General features: G+C 39.0%; 2 protein-coding genes and 1 pseudogene across 2 annotated transcripts; 2 read left to right on the top strand and 1 right to left on the bottom strand.

Moving 5' to 3' along the window:
- Window positions 1-1,105: 1,105 nt before the first annotated feature.
- On the bottom strand, window positions 1,106-2,041 carry LOC127198019 (olfactory receptor 10G7). Its single transcript, XM_051155823.1, has one exon. The coding sequence runs from the start codon at window positions 2,039-2,041 to the stop codon at window positions 1,106-1,108; it is 936 nt and encodes a 311-aa protein (XP_051011780.1).
- A 7,438-nt stretch (window positions 2,042-9,479) lies between these two features.
- LOC127197873 (olfactory receptor 149-like) lies at window positions 9,480-10,907 on the top strand (annotated as a pseudogene).
- A 7,290-nt stretch (window positions 10,908-18,197) lies between these two features.
- LOC127197872 (olfactory receptor 958-like) lies at window positions 18,198-19,154 on the top strand. The gene is given in 1 exon segment (XM_051155713.1): window positions 18,198-19,154. A coding segment is annotated over 1 exon segment (930 nt). The 5' UTR covers window positions 18,198-18,224.
- Window positions 19,155-25,263: the final 6,109 nt, after the last annotated feature.

Below are 25,263 nucleotides of genomic sequence, written 5' to 3'. Positions count from 1 at the left end.
ACATTTATTCTCAGCACAGTGTCACAGTTTACTCAGGAAAAAGACAGCAATCTAGGGCAGATTGGATTCTCTTTCTTAAGAGTCTCTGAAATGTGGTTGCAACAAATATCAGAAGTCTGGCTACACTTCATATTAGCTTTCCAGATCCATCTTCTTCATCTCCTAGAAAGAGTGGTATGTGTTGCATTAAGATGATACATGTGATATGTAATTAAAAGTAATTCACATGTTTAATATATGTATATATGTGGACAATGGATGGTGAAATTTATGGTGAAAATCCTTCCTCCCAGAAAATATCCAAAGTACATTTTGTACTTCAAGTCAAACAAATGTGGCTTGTAGAAAGGGCAAAATAATATGAAAGTCTATGAAATTTTATAAATTGGAGAATAAAATCAATGAATAATTTTGATTCTTTTTGTCTATTCTTTTTTATTCTATTTTTTTTCACTTTCTGAAATGGACAGTTTGAACTTGAACAAAATGTCAGGAATTTTTCATAGAAAGACTTAGAAGAGCTGTTATTGGTAATCCATAAAAAATATACAGTGTATGTGTCACATTCACAGACATATGTTTACTCTCAAAGCCTTAGTTTTCAGAATATTAAAAAAGTAAACACCTATATTGTATTAGCTCATGAAACATTTTGAGTGTTTTCAAAATGTTTGCCTCCTCATAGGCATACTATGTCTTTTAGTGATTACATTGTATACAATTTTTATTTATGAAATGTTTAAACATATAAAGAAACAGATTGCTAAATGTTTTACTTCAATTGGATGAAACATACTGCAAGAATATCACACAGGATTGCAATTCAGAAAACTGTTTGAATAGGTAGAATTACATTCTTTTTCTGATGTATTTCTTAAAACACAGAAGCAAGGTAAGAAAATTGTCTTTGTGCTGAAATTATGTTCACAGTTTGTTTTCTTTGGGATTCTTACAAGCTTTTATCAAGGAATGAAAAATTCTCAGGCACTTCATTAGAAAATAAAGCTAAATATTTGAAGTGTTCTTTAAAAAATCTCACGGTCACACCAGAAGTATAATCCAATCAGAAACTTTGAAGACGTTAAGTGTATTTATATTTACTTGCCTATTTACCCTGAGTAAACACTGACATATATTTGAGTTTCAACAGCGCTTTCTTCACCTCCTTGTTCCTCAGGGTGTACACAACAGGGTTGAGTAGAGGTGTCAGCACAGTGTAGAAAACAGCTACAACTCCATCCACAGCATTCCTGGAACCTGGCCTCAGGTAGATGAAGAGACCAGGGCCAAAGAAACAGAGGACCACTATACAGTGTGAGGCACAGGTCTGGAAAGCCCTGTGTCGGCCCTCTGAAGTGCGGATCCTCAGGATGGAGCAGACGATGGACACATAGGACAGGGATATCAGAAGAAAGCAGCCTGAAGCCACTACCCCGATGTTCACAAAGATGACCATCTCGTTGACAGAGGTGTCTGCACAGGCCAGCTTGAGGATGGGAGGAGCATCACAGAAATAGTGCTGGATCTGGTTGGGTCCACAGTAGGGCAAACGGAAGGTCAACACAGTCTGGACAGCAGAGTGCAGGGAACCAGTGAGCCAGGTGCCCGCAGCCATCAGGGCACACACTCTTCCGTTCATCATGCTGCTGTACCTGAGTGGGTAACTGATGGCCAGGTAGCGATCATAGGACATGACTGTGTAGAGGAAACACTCGGTGCTACCGAGGAAGTGGAAAGAGTAGAGCTGTGCCACACAGCTGTGGAAGGAGATAGCCCCGCCTTCTGTGGACCCCAAAGTCATGAGCATTTTGGGCACTGTGACTGTGGAGAACCACATGTCAATAAAGGAGAGATTGGTTAGAAAGTAGTACATGGGTGTGTGGAGGTGGGAATCCACCCTGATCACCAGCAGGATGAGGAAGTTTCCCAGCACAGTGGAAACATAAATGGTCAGGAAGAGTCCAAAGAGCAAAGTGTCCAGGGCTGGTGCATGCGGAATGCCTGAGAGGAGGAATGTGGTCACTATGCTCATGTTTGACATTTCTCCATATGAAGTATGACCGTGGAATTTTCACTGGCGGAAAACACGAAATAGAAATTGTATTACACATTTTATATAGATACCTCAGCTCAAAGAAATGGCTGCTTTCTTATTCTACTGTTAGTCATAAGAAAAGAATGTGAATTTTATATGAAATGGTTGAATTTTAACAATATGAACAAATTAATATTCCTTGTTTTGTAGAATTAGAAAAATATAACTTAAATAGTAACTAGTGCTTCCAGAACCAACCTCCACTCAAATAGCCTTCACTCTTCTTTGATGTGCATTCACAGGCACACAGTAGGACACACACACTTACACACACACACACACACACACACACACACACACACACACACACCCCACTAATCATTCATCTTTCCCTTTGATCATTAAATAATTGCATTGGGGTGAAAATGTTACAGTAACTTTCCTCCTGGATAGTAGATGCTCTCTGGTTGGCAACAGATACAAGGACAGTGTGAGTCTGCAATGTTCTTTTGTCCAAGTCTGTCTTTTTTTCCATTGTCCTGCTTTCTTGGTCATATGAAGAGCTGCAAATCATCACAGTAATGGCCAGAGCACATTTATTTAATTTCTTCCTTATCTGTCTAGTACTTTAAGCTACCGTTAATGTTACAGAGGCATGTTCAGATGATCTCTGTGCACTTTGAGATGCTCATGAGCAATTTTGTTTAAATTGTAAAGAGAAGTAAATATTGTCTCATCTTTAAGTAACATGTCTGAATTAAATTTAATTATACATGTGACTACAAAATATAAGCATACAAACTGTATATACAGTCTCAGTCATTGTATTCATTTACAGTATATCTGTCATTTCAGACACAAGAATAAAAGCACTTTTTTTTTTCAAAGAGGAGAATGGGTGTCTCATAAACAATATACTTAAATGCAAAAAGTGGTGAAAGGTAATGGACTGTCAGTGGAAATCACGTTATAAATCTAGATTCAGCCAATGGAAAAGGAAGATCACTTGCCCAGTCTTAGGGATGTCTCTGCACTTTTCATATTTACCTCTCTATCAGAAGCAACATTTTTATGTGTGGAAGTCAGCTGGAGCTGCATTGGATGCTTTGGTGAAGTGCTATGGTGTATAAAATACTTAATTGATCTATGCATTATATATTATTTTATTAAACCACATAGTATTAGCTAAGTCATGACTAAGGCAATCTAAACTGATTTTTAAAGAAGGCTGAAAAATCCAAGGGTTCCACCTTAAATATATTGTAGACTTTCCAATGTGACCAGCCAGGAATGAAATGCCCAGAGTTAATTTTGGCTACTTACCAATTGTGGAGCTCTGCTTTGCATTGCAAGACAGACATTAAAGTTTAAAGACCTTTGTGTCCTTGAAGAACAGTAGCAGTTGCTCCCCCACATTGTTAAAAATACAGAAGAAAAATTACAGAAATAAGATCCTTTTGAAATAGACCTTAGGATTGGAGTTGATATCTCAGGAGTTTGTCTCTAGATTGTTCATGGGCAAGAATAGCTCACCATTATTATAAACATTGAGAACTCTAGCCAAATGCTTGTGTACAAGCTGGTTATGCTTTGATGGGCCATCATTTGTTTACTCTTTCTATTTTTTCAAAATGTAATGAAGAACCATCAAAGTTTAGCATCAAGGCTTCTGCAGGGGTAGATCAACACTCAGCCTAGATTTCTGCTATGATTTCAAAAGTGGAAAATATGAACTTTCATGCCCTAGTGGGCAATTCTCTGTAGATGCTCCAAGTCTCTTTGATGAATCTTTAACTTTTCTGTGCTCCAGGGATATCAGATTATGTTCCCTTCTAGATACTGCTCTGACTAATTAAACTCCTCTTCTCTAGGGGTTAGCAGACTTGTAAGCTTCTTCTGTTCAGGAATGGTGGATACCTCACAGCTTTTGGCTCAGAGATTTCTCTGAGACTTTTGCCTTTATTTCTTCTTTAAGCATAAAATGTGTTCGTTTCCTGTGAAGGTAGTTTTGCTTGTCTGTTTTTATATAAATTAATTAAACTAAAGAATGACAAGATGTTTCCTTTGGGAATTAATGCATGTCCTAGCTACTGAGGAAAGAGTTCTCTTGAAAATAAAAAGGAAGACCAAGCCTGCACTGTGACAAAAGTAATTAATGCTAAAAATAATTTAGATGGGTAATATTTCTCTCTGTGGGACATATTTGAATGCTGGAAACCCCTTGAATTAATATTTCTGACAATTAATCTATCAATTTTCTAACATTGGTGTCCATTTAAGTTAAGACATATTTGATATATGTGAAACTATCACATTTTAGAAAGTTTGTTTTAATAATTACTGTCAGTTTAGTTCAACTTAACATAAGTCATTGTCACTTAATGGAATGTACAATTTTGAGATTTGAGACATACATTTTGCTCAGTAAAAATTTTACATCAAGAAGAGCTCAAGATGGCATCGGATGAGTTTGATCTTTCTAGTAACAAGAAAAGAATTAGCCAATTTTGAGGCTCTTCATAATAATGTGAGAATCTATGTGATGGGCAAACCAGAACTTCCAGCATCATCAAGAATTCTGCATTCAGGCAGGCCCTATGGCTCAGTAGGTTAGCGTGGTCACAGTACACTCTTGGTAACCAGAGATGGAGCCCTAAGATCTACACACAGGTGGAGTGAACTGACCTCCAAAATTGTCCTCTGATTTCCACAAGGGCACCACTGAAAATCTAATTTTTCAGTTGTAGGCTTTATATATGATAATGCCCGTACTCCCAGTCATCCTCATGTAATTAATTACATCCTCATCTGATTCTCCACAATTGAGTAGAGAAGGGCAGGACTCCATGTGCATTTATTTATAACCACATTCATCAGTGGACCTGTTCTACCAGTGTTGCTCTTTGAATATTCCTTTTTTTTTCTTAAACAACAACTTTTGCTATTCATGATTCTTTGCACTTCTGTGCTATTTTTTTGAGCGAAGCTTTAAAATTTCTACAAACAGATCTGCTTAGGTTTTAGTCAGCATTGGATTGGATGTGTAGAGTAGTTATGGGAGCACTGACATCCATCTAATTCATGGATCCCACATATGTCTTTTACATCTGTTAACAATGTGTGCAATTTCAGTGCTCAGATCTAGCTAATTTTCTCAGATTTATCATTAAGTATTTCCTGGCTTGATATTTTAAGTGGTAATCTTAAAATATAGAAAGATGGTAGATGTTTTATATAAGTAGTGTTTCCTACAGTTCCTATACATCCACTGATTTCAGATACTGCATCAGACTTTTTTTTTTTTTTTTTAACTTAGATGGTCATGCTGTCTATTTGTTCTCTATGTGAGAGCCCTGACACCAGAATACAGAAAATACATTAAAACAAAGTTGTTCAGCTCCTAAATCTTCCTTCCTCACAAGTTTCAGTTGTCTGTACTTTTCACAGATCTGAAAGCACCTTACTGTATGCATTTGGTCCAGTTTATTATTTACTTGAGGTGGGCAGTTAAATATAATCCCTGTTTGTATATGTGGCATGATGTAAAATCTATAGTATGTCTATTTTTTTGTCATTTTCTTTATATAATTATATTAAAAGTATATGATAAAATCTTAAAAGCATATGTACATAGTTCACATTTATTTCTTTTAAGTTTTTAAAAAATTAAAAATTTAATTTGTTCACTTTACATCGCAACTGTAGCCCCCTCCCTCACTGACTCCTGATCCTACCATCCTTCCCTCATACTCCTTTGCTCCCTCCCTTTCTCCTCTACTCCTCAGAAAGGGAAGCCCTCCTCTCCTAACATCTAACCTCAGCCTTTCAAGTCTCATCTGGACTGTCTGTATCCTCTTCCTCTGGCCTGGCAAGGCTGCCTCTCCAGGAGGAAGTGATGAATGAATGGGTACCAGAGTCCATGTCAGAGGTAGCCTCTACTCCCCATACTATGAGACCTACAAGGAGAATGTGATGCTTATCTACTCTATCTGAGAAGAAGGCGTAGGTCCTCACCATGCATGATCTTTGGTTGGTGCACCAGTCTGCAGCACCACCCTCCTACTCCTGGATTTGTTGGCTCCATCGGTCTCTTTGTGGAGCTCCTGACCCCTCCAGGTTCTTCTGTTCCCCAATTCTTCCATAAGACTCCCTGCATTCCATACCAAAGTTTGGCTGTGAGTCTTAGCATCTTCTTGGATACCCTGGTGGATGGAATCTTTCAGAGGACCACTATGGTAGGTTCCTGTCCTGTTCATGCTCTTCAGTTGTTTCCAGTGTCTATTCTATTTGTACATCCGAATGAGACTTAAGCATTCTACCTGGGTTCCTCCTTGTAATTTAGTTTCTTTATGTCTATGTATTGTAATGTGGGTATCCTGTATTTTGTGGCTAATATCTGCTTATAAGTGATTATATGCCGTGTGGAAAAGCTTTCTGGGTCTGGGTTACCTCACTCAGAATGATCATTTCTAGTTCATTTGCCTGCAACTTTCAAGATTCCCTTGTTTTTAATAGCTGAGTAGTATTCCATTGTGTAAATGTACAACAGTTTTTTTTTTTTTTATCCATTGTTCAACAGATGGACATCCAGGTTGTTTCCAGATTTTGGCTATTATGAATAAACCTGCTTTGAACATAGTTGAGCAAATGTCCTTGTCTATGGTGGAGCATTTTTCGGGTATATGTACATGAGTGGTCTAGCTGGGTCTTGAGGTAGAACTATTCCCAATTTCTAAAGTGGTTGTACAAGTTTGTGCTCCCACCAGCAATGGAGGCGTGTTCATTTTTCTCCACATCCTCACTAGCATGTGCTGTCATTTGAGTTTTTGATCTTAGCTATTCTGAGAGTTAGTTTGATTTGCATTTCCCTGATCACTAGGGATTTTGAGTATTTCTCAAGTGTTTATCAGTTATTAGACATTCCTCTGTTGAGAATTCTGTTTAGTTCTGTACCACATTTTAAAAACTGGATTATTTGATTTGGTGGTGTTTTATTTCTTGAGTTCTTTATATATTTTGGATATTAGCCCGCGGTCAGATGTAGGGTTGGCGAAGACGTTTTCCCAGTCTGTGGGCTGCTGCTTTTCTCTGTTGAGAGTTTCCTTTGCCTTATAGAAGCTTTTCAGTTTCATGAGGTTCCATTTATTAAATGTTGATCTTAGAGCCTGAGCTATTGGCATTTTATTCAGGAAGTTGTTTTCTGTGCCAATAAGTTCAAGGCTCTTCCCCATCTGTTCTTCTAACAGATTTAGTGTGTCTGGTTTTATGTTGAGATCTTTAATCCATTTGGACCTTAATTTTGTGCAGGGCAATAAATATGGATAAATTTGCATTTCTCTACGTGTAGACCTCCAGTTAGTCCAGCACCATTTGTTGAAGATGCTATCTTTTTTCCATTAAATGGTTTTTGCTTCTTTGTCAAAAAAACAAGTGTCCATAGGTGCGTGGGTCTTCAGTTAATTCACCTGTCTGTTTTTATGCCAACACCATGCCATTTTTATTACTGTTGCTCTATAGTAAAAAGCTTGAGATCTGGAATGAAGATTACTCCAGAAGATCTTTTATTGTATAGAATTGTCTTAGAGATTCAGGGTTTTTTTCCATATGAAATTGTTCTTTCAAGTTTCATACAGAATTATGTTGGAATTTTGATATGAATTGCATTGAATATGTAGATTGTTCTTGGTAAGGTGGGCAGTTTTACTCTGTTAATCCTACTGATTAATTGAGCAGAGGAGATCTTTGCCTCTTCTAATATCTTCTTCAATTTCTTTTTTCAGATACTTGAAGTTTTATTTTTATTTTTTAATTTTTTATATAGGTCTTTCACTTGCTTGGTTAGAGTTAGACCACTATATTTCATCTTTTTTTTTTTTTTGTGGCTATTGTGAAGGATGTTGTTTCTCTAATTTGTCTTTTGTATAACAGAGGGCCACTGGTTTTTATTTTTATTTTTTGAATTGATTTTACATCCAGCCACTTTATTGAAGGTGTTTATCAGTTGTGGGAGTACTTTGGTAGAATTCATGGGATCACTTATGTACACTACCATATCATCTGTAAATAGTGATATTTGATTTTTTCCTTTCCAATTTGCATCCCTTTGATCTATTTTAGTTTTCTTCTAGCTCTAGCTACAACTTTGAATACTATAGTGAAGAGATCAGAGAGAGTGGACAGCCTTGTTGTGTCCCTGATTTCAGTCTTACAGAACAAAGACGGACTAATGATTATCCAAGTGGTACAGATTATGTGTTAGATTTTTAAAATTAGAACCTCAGTTATAATTAGAAAATACAAACAGAACAGAGTTTTATTGTTAATACAGATTATTATTATTATCATCCTCATTATTATTATCCCTATAATTCTAATTTAAAGAATCTAAAGAATGTCCCCTCCAAGGAAAAGACATTTAATATATGACCACCTGCTTTTAGGCTGGCAGTGTTTATAGTCTGACAGCACTCCAGACAAATAGAAAATATCGGAACTGGTCTTTCTATGAACAACCCTGCACCATGCCTTATCTTTAAAGTACATTTTTAGAGACCTTTAAGCCTATAATTAAAAGAGGGCTGGAATCTGTAACCTGTTCTTCTGGTCAGTCAGGGTTTGTCAGTTGTCTCTGTTTAGCACGCACCAGTATATTGTTTGAGTTAGATCAAGGGCAGTTATTACAAGAAGATTCCTGATGGAATAGCCTCATGTAGCAATGTGGTTATCTGTGTTTAATGGTCTCCAGGTGTAAGTAAGACTTCCATATCGTGGTCAGATAAAGTTAATTTTTGGATTTTTCTAAAAAGACTCAGCCACAGTTTTTCTCAGGAAAATACATAAGTTTCATCATAATGCAGAAAGTCCCCAAATAATGCAATACAAAAGACCAAAACCCCCAAAGTTAAGATAGAAGGACAGCGATTGTATCAATCTGCTCAGCTTTGCCGCAACTGGGTCAAGCAGCTGTGCTGGCTTCATGACTGTTTCCAGTGGATATGGCTGTGCCATTTACAGATAGAAGAGCAGAGCAGTGGTTGTAGCAATCTGCTCGGCTTTGCTGGAGCTGTGTCAAGCAGCTGTGCTGGCTTCACGAATCTGCCTGGTTCTACTAAATATGGCTGTGCCAATATTGAACTTTAGCTGTCATCTGACCAAAAATGATAATGGATATTAAATAGCCAGCTTAACTGATGGTAAGCCAGATTTAGGGAAACTGGATTTGTGGTGAGCGGTGGACACTGGAACATTTCTACCAGTTACAAACTAATCTGTTGTCTTGGTATTGTCTGAGCAAACTGAGGCTGACTGTGAAGCAGTATTTGAAGTTGAGGGCAGAGTCATCGCTGGTCCCTTTCCCTCACTGGCTTTGTTTTGTTTGTAGCCATTGCCTTAGATAGGGTCCCCTGGTCAGGAAGCTGTTCTCAGTTACTCATGGACACCACTGCTTTACTTCTCCAGGGCTTCCTGTGCTATGAGCATGAGGAACTCCTCCTCTGTGACAGAGCTCATCCTACTGGGAATCTCTAACAGCGAAGGCCTAGAGAGCATGCTCTTCGTCCTCTTCCTGGTCTTCTATGTCTTCGCCTTGCTGGGGAACCATCCTGGCTTCCCCCAACCTCCACACCCTATGTGTGGGGAAGCAGGCAGTGTTGACGTGTTTCTCCATCAGTGATGTCTCTCAAGATGATGCTCCTTCTAATGAGGCAGAGCTGTGCCATCTCTTACAGAGTAGTGCCTCTCAGCTCTTCTTTTCATCATGCCTCTTTTCAATATTTGTTTTTTCTTGGCTTTCTTTAAGGGACTTATTCATTTCCTTCAATTTTTTTTGTTTGCTTTTTTTTTTTCTGGATTTCTTTAAGGGATTCATTCACTTCCTTTTTTTTTTTTAAACTTCTACTATCCTCATAGAATTGGTCTTAAGGCCTTTTTCTTATACTTCAGCTGTGTTGGAATATTAAGGGCTTCCTTCAATAGGACAGCTGGGCTCTCCTGGTGACATAGTGCTCTGGCTGTTGTGGATTATGTTCTTATGATGTCATTTAGGCATCTAGGTTTGTGTGATTATAGGGCTAGGTTCTTATTTCTGCGTTTTCTTGTTGGATGAATATTTTGTTTCTTAGTTTCTATTTCCTCTTGAGTCTTCTGGCCTGTGTGGCTTTTGGTTGAGGTGGGAGTCTCCAACCGAGTTGGAGGCTGGCTGGACCTCTGGTGGCCAAGGTGGTCTCTTGTTGATCGTGGGAGTATCTGCCTTAGCTGTGGGCTGAAGTTTTGTGGACTGCAGGACCTCTGTTCCAGCAGGAAGTTAACATCTGAGTTAGGGGCTTGTATTAGGTGACAAGGAGGTGAGGTGTGGGATTGGGAACAGTGTTAGGGGGCCACCTGGAGGGTGGAGTAGGTGCCCAGCAGGGGAGCCTACCTGGAGTTCTGGTGGCTGGAGTGGTCTCTGGTCCAGCAGGGATTCTCCCCCAACCCCAGGGTCAAGGATGGGATATGGAGACAAGGAGGGGAGAGGGTATTGGACACTGAATGTTTCCTGTATACAGTGACGGCCTATGACCACATTGTGGTTATTTGTTACCCTATGAGATACATGATCATCAACCACAGGGTGTGTACCTGCTTCACAGTGGGCACTTGGCTTTGTACATTCGACCTTTTTTATATTTTTTATCTTCAAGTTACCCTACTGTGGCTCCAGAGGGTGAACAGTTTCTTTTGTGACATTGCTGTGGTGTTGTCCCTGGTGTGTGCCAACACGTCTCTAGCACAGACTGTGAGTTTCACTAATGTTAGCATTATTGTACTCACATGCTTTCTCCTCGTTCTCACTTCTTATACTCTAGCACAGACAGTTGTTTTACCACTATCTTAGGATACGTGCAGCTTGGTATTTTCTTAAAACGTAACATTAGTTAGCAGTTAAGGACACCTTATTTTAATGTTCTGTTTATATCGTAGACGAATCTTGACAATGTAATGTCATGCTAATTTCACGGGCTGTGTTTACATGGTACTATGCTATTTCACTTACATAAATGTCTATAAGAGGCACATCTGTGCTGACTTTAGGCAGGCTGGTGCCTTCTGGGGAAGAGAGCAGGAGTCAGGACTGACTGTTAATGGTGTCAGAAACCTTAGTGATGTTGCAAGTATTCTGGGCCTGAGAATGTTTGCAGGAAACTGTAAATGTTCTAAACAGGATTCATTTGTCCATTTTAAGTATGTAAATTTTATTTCTTATAAATTATTCATTGAAAAATGTTAATAATTAAAAATTAGTGGGTCCTGGACAGAGAGAAGCATGGTAACAGGGGTCTTTCTCCCCCTTTTATTGAAAACAGATTATTTTCTCAAATAATACAATATATCCTGGATACAATCCCCCTTACTTCTCCCAATTCCTTCCCACCTCCCTTCTCATTTGAGTCCTGTTCCCTTTCTGTTTCTTATTAGAAACGAATAAGCTTCTAAGAGACAAGAACAAATATAAAGTATATACTAAGATGAAACAAAAACATCACATTGAAATTGGACAAGGCAAACCAACAGAAGCAAAAGATCCCGAGAGAAGGCCTAGGAATCAGAGGCCCACTCAGGCACACACCCAGGAGTCCCATAAAAACACTAATCTGAAAGCTATAATATGTTTGCAGAGGATCTGGTGCAGACTTGTGCAGGCCCTGTGCTTGCTGCCTCATGGAAAGTGTACTAACGTCGTGAAGGAAAGTGGGCCAGATAGGAAATATTTGAATATCATAAAATTCATTTCATCTTGCCTTAACTATATCCTCAAGGAAGCCTCACAGGAATGGATTCTATTCATGTTTGCATAGAATAAATTATGAGGACTCACTAACAGGTATGTGATTCTGAGTACAGCATCAGACCCATCTTTGTAAATTCATTATGGTTTCCAATCTCTATAAAGGACAAGTAACATATTCATAAATTTTTAACATGAATTACACATAAGTCTTTGTAAGCAATGTGCCATGGCTCCACTTCATTCTGGCTGGCTGACAAATTAAACATTTACAGAGGAAACTTGATAATGCATGAAGGATTGGAGACTGAGAAACAAAATTGTAACAAATGATGCAATTTCCAGTTGTTGGGTCACATTACTTAATGGCTCAGGGTTTTACCAAGAATTCCAATTCTGGGAAATGAATAACAAAAACAGATAAACAGGCTCATTGCTGCTTGTGTCTTTTTTCTCTCTCTCTGTGCGCATGTGTGTGTGCGTACAATCACACAATTACATGTATGTGTTAGGGTTATTAATTACTAGATCCTAATTAGTTTCTTAGAATTACTTAGAGGACAACTTCAGATCATAATTTGTAATAAGAACAACCAAAAAAGAGATGATTATAAATTATATTAATGTTGGGCTGATTTTCCTAATTCAGTGTTGCTTTTATAGTGACCCAGAGGGAAGAAATTAAGATAATTAGCTGGAGCTTGATAATTATTGGCATACATGTTTTTTTCTACAATCATTCATGTAACTGTTTAAACATTATACAGCAATCCAAAATAACTTGTTTCTGACTAGATGTTTCAGTTTTCTTTTCCCTCTTTTCTTTTTTCTTTCTTTTTTTCTTTTTTGAAGCAAGGTTTCTCTGTGTAGCCTTGCCTGTCTGAGACTCACTTTGTAGACCAGGCTGGCCTTGAACTCACAGCAGTCCACTTGCCTCTGCCTCCCAAGTGCTGGGATTTCATTTTTTAAAGATATTGATAATGACTTTGAAATTAAAAAAATGTCTAAGTTTGTACCAAGAATCTTCTAGGCACCTAGAAATGAAATTACAGTGTTAGCATATGGTCTAGGAAACACAAATGAAAATTATCCACCATCAAGAGCAAAACAAAATACAAGTTCTATATATGCAAAAACAAGGTTAAAGAAGTCATTTCAAAGAAGCACAATTTTATAATTCTACATAATGTAATTCCCTGAAAACAGAATGAGATATGATAGATATTGATTTTCATTCAGAATTTTAGACTCACCAAGATAGCAAAGATGTTTCTTCCAATTTGCCAAACACAAATAGCCAAATCACTATGAATGTAACATTTATATAATTCTTGATTGTTTCATGGTTTTTCCTGCTATATGTAGTTTATTTTATTTATGTGTAATAATATAAATATTTATGTAAAAAAGAAATATAATAAATATAAAAAATAATTTGTTCACTTTACATCCTGGTCATAGCACTGTCCCACCCCACCTCCCAGCCCCACATCTCTTCCTTTCTCACCTCCCCTCCCCTGTTCCTCAGAAGAGGAGATCCCATTCCCTCTCCCCGTGCTCATCACGTTGTATTAGACCTGAGTGTGTCCTTTTCCCCTGTGGCCTGGCAAGATGGTCCTGAAATCTAATTGCTATTACCGATTTTGAAATAAACACTTGAAATTAATTATTTCTATTTTGAAAGTGGTCTTCTGTTTAAAAACGTCAGTATGGAATAAAGATGTAAGTAACAGTTGAAAGTGTGCGTGTGTAACGACGTGGTTAGAGGAGAGATTATTGAAATATGGTAATTACTATTTCAAATTGGAAACAAAAAGGTCATGCTGTATCTCTTTCTGCCCCGAACAAAGACAATGATTACAAAAAAAACTTTGTTAAAATTATTTAAAACTGATTGCCTTCATCACATTGTCTACTTACGTTATTCAGAAGGCAGGGCAGTCGACAGTTCTAATGTGTCTATGAGCTTGTCATATGGACACCAGTATAAAGTGTATATACAGACCCTCTAGAGTAATTTTTATGAATTCTGAGAAAATTTTATTTTTAAGTTTTTAAAATGTTGTAACAAAAATCACATATTAGTGGAATACTATGCAATGTTTTGGTGCATGAATGTATTACATAAGCTTACTCACGGTGAGCATGTATATTTTCTTCACGTGAATACTTCCAGATTATTTTCTACTAGCCTTTTGAAATGTTAAGCAATTAATTTTGTTAGTCATCCATTTTACTTTGGTGCACTGGTGCACCAACTGTCTCACTCTATCTAACTGTAACTTAGACTTCACTGATCACTCTTTCCTCATGCCTTCTCTTGTCTCTGGCTTCTTGCAAATAACGTTTCACTCTTTGAGATTGACATCTGAAGGCCTCTTCTACCAGCGAGGCCATACAATACTTTCCTCTTAGTGCCTGACTTATTTAACCTAACATAATGATCTTCACTTCCCTCTGTGCTGTTACATACAGCAGGCTCATTTCTTTTTATGAATGAGAACTAGTCATATATCTATAATATTTCCTTTACCTACTCTTTAATTGATGATAGTTTCTCTATTGTGACTAGTTCCATAACGGACATGAAAGGGCAGATATATCTTTGACATAGACATAGACTTCTCTTTCTTTGTATATACACTTTTGATTGAGATTGTTAGATCATATGGTAGTCCTATTTTTCTTTTTTTTATTATTATTAATTTATTCTTATTACATCTCAATGTTTATCCCATTTCTTGTATCCTCCCATTCTTCCCTCCCTCCCATTTCCCCATTATTCCCCTCCCCTATGACTGTTCCTGAGGGGGATTACCTCCCCCTGTATATGCTCATAGGGTATCAAGTCTCTTCTTGGCTATCTGCTGTCCTCTGAGTGTCACCAGGTCTTCCCCTCCAGGGGACATGGTCAAATGTGAGGCACCAGAGTACATGAGAAAGTCATATCCCACTCTCCAGTCAACTGTAGAGAATGTCCTATTTTTCATTTTTGATAATCCTCTAAATGCTTTTACATAACAGATGCATTCATTTACATTTCCAGCAATGCACAATTTCTTTTTTTTTATATACTTACTAGCACCCATTATCATTAGTCTATTTAATAACAGTCATTCTTAATGGTAAAATGTTGACAAATGAGAACTTCAGTGTAAGTAGATGAGTTCTGCTGTGCTATTGATGGTAGCATGGGTATAGATGATAATTCAGTGCATATTTCTACAAAAGAAGAAAACGTAATTCTCATAGTACTTCCATGATTAATATATCAGATTATAAAAGGGGAATTGAAATAGTATAAGGCAAGAGCTGAAAGCCTGTAGTTATGCTCTTTGCTTCTTTGTGTTTATTTCATCTAGGGATGGAGCCCTTGGGGACATTGTCTCAAATGAAATCATGTATAATAATACCCTACAGCTTGAAAGTATTATAAAGGCAGACATCTGAGGCCCTGTTAATACCAAAGTTGTGTATAATCAACGCCTTGGATTCAAGAGGAGAAGGTGCAGTGTCTTGCCTCCATGCCATTCCATCTTGTGCAAAGTAAAATTTTGGATTTGAAACTTAGCCTTCTACCCTAAAGATTTTAGGAAAAACATTTTTATGTGTTTTCAATCAGCTGGTATGTAGTTGAAGTTCATCATGTTTCTGTTTGCTACTCTTGTTCTGCTTACATGGCTCTTTCCTTTATTCTTCTCTGTGCTACGAGAACATAGCTTGTGTCTGGTCCTTTGATCTGTGTAAACAATGGAAGGAGAATCAGAGGATTGCAGAGAACTTTCTTACATGTGTCCAGATTCTGTGATATATCACTAGGCTCTTAGCATAGAAGGTACATATGTTGAGACTAAAGTGCGTGTGTGTGTGTGTGTAATGGCTAGTAAGGGAAGGTGGGAGACAAAGAGGGAAATAAGGTACAATCTTCCTTTAGAAATTCCAATTTTATAAAATTTGAAATATTGTTTTCCAATTTTGTTAACTTCTATTCGTCTTACATACATGAGTATGTTCATAGGCACCAGACACCAGAAGTTCACTTATCAGTGAAGTGAAACTGAAAAGCTTACAAGTCTGAATTGATACTGTCTTTGCAGAAGAATGACAACCTCTTCTGTTTTGCTGAGATGGTCTAGCAGGTTTGAATCAGCTGAGATGGATATCCACAACTTTCTCAAGTGACTCTTCCATGGTGAGCTGGTTTAGGGTGTTTTCCAACTGGTTGTATATTAGATTTTTTTTTCTTGAGAAGGGTTTACATAGAGCTGCAATACTGAGTCAGACTAGAGGAGGTGGGGCTTCAGCAAGGTGACTTGTGATATGGGCACTTGGCTCAAGGCAATATGCAGGAGAAACCTATGCCATTCACAATTATGTATGCGACTCTTGCCCTAGAAACAGAGAGATGCAGATAAAAGAGAGAGTTTATGGACTTCTAGCATACACTGTGGCATTTGATTTCTGCTGGCATATTCATAGCTTATGTTTAGAGTCTGAAGGAAATAGCATTTTTTTTTAAACCTGTGTACCTTACTCTATGACCTTCAATGGCAATCAGACCCCGTAAACACAGTGTTGATGTGCCAGTTAAAAACTACACAAGTAGACTGGGTTCATAGATAGCACATGCTTATTGCCCCAGCTACTGGGAAGGCTGATGAAGTATTATGAATTAAGAAAAGGGCATAAAGCCAGGTTTGGTGACGCTCTCCTGTAATCTCAGCACTCATAGGCAGAGGCAGTCAGATCTCTGCAAGTTTGAGGCCAGCATGGTCTATGAAGTAGGTCCAGGGCAGCCAAGGCTACAGAGAGAAACCCTGTCTCTAAAAAACAGAGCCAGGGGTTGAAATAGGAGAAGGCTTGAGGACATAGTAAAAGCTACTTTGAAAAATCAGACTGATGAAATAATACCCTTACATACAAACAGAAACAAACAAATCACAATTTTAAAACGTATGGATACTCTAACATCCATTTCTAATTATATTTTATAGAATATGCAGTTTTCCTGTTTTTACTGTACCATCAGTTAGTGCTATATGCACAAGCTTTAGTTGTTAAAAAATAGCTTTATTGTGTCTATGCTCATTAATGAGAAAGACCAGTGGAAGCTTCTTACCCTCAATAAGTCTTCACAAGCAAGCTTATAGTTTAAAAAAATCCAGTTTGGTTGTGAGCCTAGCCTTTAACGGCTGAGCCATAGCAGCCTTATTCATAATAGCCAGAATATGGAAACAGCCTAAGTGTCCCTCAGTAGAAGAGTGGATAAAGAAACTGTGGTACATATACACTATGGAATACTACTCAGCTATTAAAAACAAGGAATTCCCGAAATTTGTGGATAAATGGATTGAGCTAGAAATGATCATAATGAGTGAGTTAACCCAGAAGCAGAAAGAATCAAATGGTATATACTCACTTATATCTGCATACTAGCCCAAGGGGCATGTCCCACGAAAGCCTTCACTTACCAGGAAACTGGGACAGAGGGGAAGGCATCCTATTGGGACTCTAAATGAGAGACGCATGGGAGAACAGCAAAATAAAAGGATCCAGAGGGTCCTAGAAATCTACAAGTAGAACAATATGATAGGCAGATTTGGGCCCAGGGGTCCCGCTCAAACTAAGGCACCAGCCAAAGACAATACAGGAGGTAAACTTTAAACCCCTTCCCAGATCTAGCCAATGGTCAGAATATTCTCCACAGTTGAGTGGAGAGTGTGATACGACTTTCTCACATACTCTGGTGCCTCACATTTGACCATGTCCCCTGGAGGGGGAGACCTGGTGGCACTCAGAGGAAGGACAGCAAGTAGCCAAGAAGAGACTTGATACCCTATGAGAATATATAGGGGGACGTAATCCCCCTCAGGAACAGTCATAGGGGAGGGGAATAATGGGAAAATGGGGGGGGGGAGGAATGGGAGGATACAAGGGATGGGATAAACATTGAGATGTAACAAGAATAAATTAATAAAAAAAAAAATCCAGTTTGATATGACCCCAGGAATACGATAAAATTCCAGATGTAGCTGATAGCTTTCCTGTCAAGGTTGGATGGTAAATGAACGACAGATTTGTTTGACAAAGTTTTCATGGAAAAGACAGTAAGGTTTATATTACACCAGTTTATTTGATATTAGGCCAGATTGGAAGAGAGTAAACAGAATTGGTGACAAGTGTTGATCACTTTAAGACATTTGGAAACATAAAAATGAGCATTTCCTTATATAACTTAACACAAGAGGATACTGATGCCTAATGTGGCCCATGACTTAATGGAACGTCAAGGGCAGATTTGTCACTGGTCCCTTTCCCTCACTGGCTTTGTTGTAGCCATTGCCTTAGATAGGGTCCCCTGGTCAGGAAGCTGTTCTCAGTTACTCATGGACACCACTGCTTTACTTCTCCAGGGCTTCCTGTGCTATGAGCATGAGGAACTCCTCCTCTGTGACAGAGCTCATCTTACTGGGAATCTCTAACAGCGAAGGCCTAGAGAGCATGCTCTTTGTCCTGTTCCTGTTCTTCTATGTTTTCTCTTTGCTGGGGAACCTGCTCATCTTCCTCACCATCCTGGCTTCCCCCAACCTCCACACCCCTATGTATTTCTTTCTTGGGAACCTGGCAGTGTTTGATATATTCTTCCCTTCTGTGAACTCTCCTAAGATGATGGACTACCTAGTAGGGCAGAGCCGAACCATCTTATATGGGGGCTGTGCCTCCCAGGTCTTCTTTTACCACACTCTGGGTGGTGCTGAATGTTTTCTATATACAGTGATGGCCTATGACCGCTTTGTGGCTATTTGTCACCCTATGAGATACACTGTCATCATGAACCACAGGGTGTGTACCTGCCTCACAGTGGGCACTTGACTGGGGGGCTTTGTACATGGGAGCATTCTCACATTTCTTATCTTCAAGTTACCCTACTGTGGCCCCAATGAAGTGGACAGTTTCTTCTGTGACATTCCTGTGGTGTTGTCCCTGGCATGTGCTGACACATCCGTAGCACAGACTGTGAGTTTTACCAATGTTGGTGTTGTTGCACTTGTGTGTTTTCTTCTCATTCTCATTTCTTACACTCGTATTGTTATCTCCATCCTGAAAATCCGTTCCTCAGAAGGCAGGCACAGAGCCTTCTCCACCTGCAGTGCCCACCTGACTTCCATCATCTTGGTCTATGGTCCCGTCATTCTTGTTTATCTCAGGCCTGCTTCTAGTTTCTGGCTGGACTCTGTTGTCCAGGTGTTTAACAATGTCATCACTCCCTCTTTGAATCCTCTGATTTACACCTTGAGAAACAAGGATGTGAAGTTAGCCCTGAACAAGGTGCTAACTCAAGTGGCCCAGACTTAGGGTACAAGGAATAGGAGAAATTTCTCTTTGTGTTTTCTTGGAGTTCCTTCAGGCCCACTGCCTATATCTCTCTTCTTCCAAGAGAGTCTTAACAGTTATGTCATTGAATTTGTGTGGATGCACAAGGTATATACTCAGTTATAAGTGCATATTAGCCCAACATAAATGTCCTAGACAGACTCCACACAGCAGGGGATCGGGACAGATGCTGGGACTTGCTGCTGGACTCTGGATGGAGAGCTGAGAGTGGTATGGAAGAATGCAGGGGGAATAGAAAGACCCAGAATGTTCAGGAGCTCCACAAGGAGACTGTCAAGGCTGGCAGATCTGGACCTGAGGAGGCCTTCACAAACTGTTGCACCAACCAAAGACAATGTATGAAGCAAACCTAGAGCCCCCTGTTCAGATATAGCCAATGGACAGCTCATTCTCCACAGCTGTGGGTATAGCAGGGAGACTGCCTCTGACATGAACTCTGGTGCCCCTGATTTGATCATTTCTCCTTGGTGGGGAGGCCTGGAAGCACACAGAGGAAGGGGAAACAGGCTGTTTAGATCAGACCTGATATACTGTGGCCATATGGTGGGGAGAAGGTCCCCTTCTGTCAGAAGTCTTGGGGAGAGGAATAGGGCAGATTAGGGAGGAGGTAAGGTCGGAATGGGAAGATACAAGTGAAGGGATAACATTCCAGATGTAATCTGAATAAATTATAATAAATTAAAATTTTAAAAAGATGATCCATATACAAAAGAAAAAATTTGTGGGAATGGCTGAGTTTCAGATTTATATTTTCAGCAATGTTCTCTAGAGTATGCCTTAAGTTTCTCAATTTTTAATCTGCTAAATTGATGTATCTTTTCTGCTCTATGTATTCTGTACCTGTTAGACCATATCAATTGTTTATCATGAAACTGCCTGCTTCCACACCATATATTGCATGGAGCCTACACATTGTGGTTTTTTCTTTCTAGCTTTATTCCCTCTTTTCCTTCTCATGCAGAGAAAATGTGTTTTGTACATTATTCTTTATCTCTCATGAGAGAAAGTGACCATTGAGCAATGTTTTAAAATCTCTGAATGTAATATATGTGTAACTAATTAAAATTAAACCAGGGACAATATTTACTCTTTATTTTGGGGTTGTTTTTTTTTAATCATTCAGGGTTTCATATTACATTAATTTAAAAACTCATATATTGAGATCTATCCACTCAAATACTTAGAACTCAATTATCATTGAAACTCCCATTAATTTGTACATAATAGTGTTTTAAGTATTTTACATTTATTGGTTAAATTAATCACAGCATCTTAAGAGATAGGTTCTGTGTACATTCATTTTACAGTGGCAGAAATTGTGAACAAGGCAACACTCACTGCTGGCATTTTGGGACCTGCAACTAAACCCTCATCACTTCTCATGTTGTCCTGTCTCATTAGGAGAACCACAGGATTGTCAGCTTCACATGATGAGCAGTTCGGTGGAGATTTTACGTCACGTATCATTAATTGTTCTCACTACTTTTGTATAGTATCTAGTATAACTGTGTCTCCTTGTTTACAAGAGAACTAATCACAGGGATGTTGGCATAGCAATGGCACCATGGGATGGAGAGCAGGGCCGGATTCTAGGTACTATCTACAGATTCGAGAAATCTTGAGACAGCAGTAATTTCTGGTAGTTTTCACTCTGAAGTACCATTCACTTGTTCATTTTGATGTAAACTGACAGATTAACCTAAAAACTATACCCAACTGGTTTAATGAGGAACTAGGTAGCATGTTTAGTAAATGATCATAAAGATGAAACAGGAAGTTGCTTAGGAGAACAATATCTCACTCTCCATGATGTAAATCCAGCAAGTATAAGTCACCTTTTTATGTCACTACATTGTCTGCCATGAGTAGCTTTAAGTTCCATCATTTGGAAGATTTTGGGTCCTCTGCTTTTGTTCTATAGTATGATATTTGATATTTATTTCACTCCAACAATTTGCTACAAAAGGTGGCATTTTAGAACGGAATTTATTGTTTTATATTGTCAAAGGGTCCACCAATATTGTGGGGTGGCTTAGATAGGGTTCTCAGCTCAGGATCTGATCCAGTGTTGCTGTCATTATCAACTGGGCAGTGGTCCTCTGATGGAGCTTTCATTTGCATAGTAGCTCAGTGCAGTCCTACAGTCAGGAGGCCTCTGTCTTTTGCTCACTCCATGGGCATTTCCACTTACCCACCTATGTGTATTTACACTCACATACTGGAGCTGCTTCCACCACAGAGTGTGCCCAGGGAAGATCTAAGCAAAAGTCTTTATTGCCTTGTCCTGATGTCATGAAATATAATTCATATTCAGGCAGAGAAAAATTAGGCTCCATATTGTGAAGGGGTGTCAAAAAGCTAGCCACATTTCTATTTATAGATGTGCCTCACATAAGTGCTTCTTTATTGGAAATCTTTCTGTTTAAGGGTGTTTGTTCGGTTAACACATGCCTTAAATGAATTTCTTGATTTAAAAGTTATACTTATTTTTTATCAGGCATGCTATCCTATGCTTGCAATCTCAAAACATAGGTAGTGTGGGCAAGAATATAAAACATTCAGGGTCATCCCTGTTTATGTAGTTTGAAGCCAGCTGAGTTACATGAGACTTTATGTGAGAAAAGAATAAGTAAACAAATAAACCAACAAATGAAAAAGCATTCTTTGTGGAAATCACATCTTTTAGATTGTGTCAGTCTTTTTCATTTGAAGGGAACATTTGTTACCTACCAACCCAAAGTATTTTTTTTTTTTTGCTATTTATGAATCACTTTTGTTGTTAAAATATAAAAACTGTGACTTTTTTCAAGTTGTTACTCAGATACTATACAGTTGTAGTTTGTTTATCCAACAGTTTATGAGTAGACTAAGATAAGATTCAGTTCAAAGGGCAGCCATTAGAGTAGATGGATGGTTATTTACTGGTTATAAGGCATGGTGCTTGTGAGAGAAAGAGGGCACAGTAGAAGACAGATGAGACTCCTCTATGTGGGCTGTGGAAAGCCAAGGCATATAGAACAGAGAAAAGAGAAACTGTGGGTGGGGCATCTCTGTGACAAGCTGGAGACCTAAGTCAGGACAGGCTTCTGGGAGGATATGAGGATGACTCTAGCTGAGACTCCTAGTAGCAAGGGCCATGGAGACTGAAAAGGGCACCCTCTAATTAAACAAGTCTCCTAGTTAAGGGAGGGGAACACCAACTGACCTACAAAAACAGCGACCCAAATTTTACTCTGCCTACAAGATTTGCATGGATAAAGATAGAGCAGAGATTGAGGGAATGCTCAGCCAATGCCTGGACCACCTAAAGACCCATTCCATGGAAAAGACCACCTCCACTCCGTGACACTACTAATGATACTCTGCTATGCTTGCAGACAGGATCCTAGTAGAGTTGCTCTCTGAGAGATTTGACTCAGCAGCAGTTTGAAACAGATGCTGAGACTCACATGCAAGTATTGGGTGAAGCATAGGGAGCTTTGTGGAAGAGTGGGGGGAAAGATAGAGGGACCTAGAGGTAAAAGGAACTCCACAAGAAGACCAGCAGAGCCAACTAGCCAGGACCTAGAGGGGCTTGTGGAGACTGAAGCACCAACCAAAGAGCATGCATGGACTGGACCTAGTCCCCCTACACAGATGTAGCCAATGGGCAGCTCAGGCTCCTTGTGGGTTCTCTAGTAAGAGGAGATGGACAGCTGTCTCTGACATGGACTCTGTTGCCTGCTTTTTAATCACTTCCCCCCCTGGTGGGACTGCTAAGGATGCACTTAGTCCTGATGATGATCTATGGTGACTAGATAGGTGTGTCTTCCCTTTTCTGAGGAATAGGGGAGAGGGTATAGGGAAAGAGGGAGGAAGGGTGGGATTGGGAGAAGAGGAATGAGCAGCTATGATCGGGATATAAAGTGAATAAGTATATAAATTAAAAAATGTAAGATAAATGTTGTCAGCCTAGAGTTACATATCAACGGCACTGCTTAGGAAGAAAGAGTCTTAGAAAATGATCAAAAGAGAAAATCCTCATGTTGGAACTTCATAACACTACCCTGGCCTCTATAATGTCAGTTTAGAACATTTGGACTCTTTAACTCTTCCAAGCTGGCAGTGGGAAATGAGTTGAATCACACTTTTAAAATGAATGAAATGGCACATTAGAAAAGACAATAAGTATGCTTGAAAAAGCTATAAAGAATAATATTTACCCAAAATTACATATAATATACATACACATAAATTACATATAAATGTAACATATGTATATATAAATGTATGCACACAATATAATAGATGTATAATATATACATGATATATTCATAATATACAATTATATATTATTTATTTATATATGATACAACATACAATGTATATATAATATATATTTTCTATGATATATCAGCTCTTGTAGCATGTCTCCTTCTCTTGCCACAAGAATATTAGAAGTTTATTCATTAGTTGCTTTGAAGTTTTCTCTATTTTTTCTTTTTAAAAAATGTTATTAATTTATTCAGATTACAACTCAATTGTTATCCCATCACTTGTACCCTGCCATTCTTCCCTCCCTCCCACTTTCACCCTATTCCCCTCCCCTAGGTCTATGACAGAGGGGGACCTCCTCTTCCACTGTTTGGTCATAGGCTATCAAGTCTCATCTTGGTAGCCTGCTTATTTTTTCTTTGAGTGCCACCAGGCCTCCCCAACAAGGGGAGGTGGTCAAATATGAAGCACCAGAGTTCATGCCAAAATCAGTCCCTGCTCTCCACATAACTGTGGAGAATGTCCTGTCCATTGGGTAGATCAGAGTAGAGGTTCAATGTTTACTATTGTATTGTCCTTGGTTAGTGCAATAGTGTGAGCAGACCACCCCCCCGGGCCCCGATCCACCCATCATGATGTTCATTAATTAATTTATTAAATCACTTTACAGCCTGATCACAGCCCCCTCCCTCCTCTCCTCTCAGTCTCACTCTCACATCCCTCTCCCTCCATTCTGCCCTCCTCTTCTCTGAGGAGAAAGGGAGACCCCCCCCCAGGTATACCAACTCACCCTTGTACATCAAGTCACAACAGGACTAAGTACATCCTTCCCACTGAGGCCAGACAAGGGGAGAAAGGGATTCATAGCCAGACAATAGAGTTAGAGACATCCTCTTCTCTAATTATTAGGGGATCCACATGATGGCCAAACTGCACATCTGCTAAATATGGGTTGGGGGTCTAGGTCCAACCCATGCATGCTCTTTGGTTGGTGGTTCAGTCTCTGGGAGGCTCCAAGAGCCCAGGTTAGGTTACTCTTTAGGTCTTCTTGTGGTGTCTTTGACTCCTTTGGCTCCTACTCTTCCACAGAACTGCCTGAGCTTGGCCTATTGTCCAGCTGCGAGTCTTGGCATCTGTTTCCATTTGCTGTTGAACTCCTGTCTGCAAGCATAGCAGAATCTCATTCATTAATAATGTCAGGGGTTAGCTCTCTACCATGAAGTGGGTCTCAAGTTGGGCCAGTCATTGGTTGGGCATTCCCTCAGTCTCTGCTCCATCTTTATCACTATACTTCTTGCAGGCAAGATAAATTTTGGGTTGAAGGTTTGTTTTATAGGTGAGTTTATGTCCTTTTCCTTCGACGGAAGTTTCTATAAGAGGTGGCAACATCAGACCCCATATACCCCGCTGCTAGTATTCTCAGCTAGGGCCACCACCATAGGCTCCCAGAACCCCTCAATTTTTGTCCCCTGTTCAGTTGTTGAAATCTTTTCTTTAATCCTATTATGAGAATGGAAAAGATTTAAACAAGGACAACAATTTCTTTTAATAATTTTTGTCGAGATTTTCAAGTCAGAACATTGAATTCTTTATTTCAAGAGGATATCTCGGTACAAGCTGAATTTTCCCTAGTGCCTAGTGTAAGTAGTGTGTGCCTGTGTGTTATTGCTCTGGCTCATCTTTGGTTGTAATTAATAGAAACACAATGTAGAAGAAATACTGAACCCTCAGAAAATACACAGATTCTCCTTACATAGATGGAATAGCTCTACTGACTGTCAAATTCTACACAGAGAAAAAAATCAAATTAGTGTCT

Source organism: Acomys russatus, chromosome 14, assembly GCF_903995435.1.
Source record: "Acomys russatus chromosome 14, mAcoRus1.1, whole genome shotgun sequence".
Lineage (NCBI taxonomy): Eukaryota > Metazoa > Chordata > Mammalia > Rodentia > Muridae > Acomys > Acomys russatus.
This window is presented reverse-complemented; position numbering and strand designations above follow the sequence as displayed.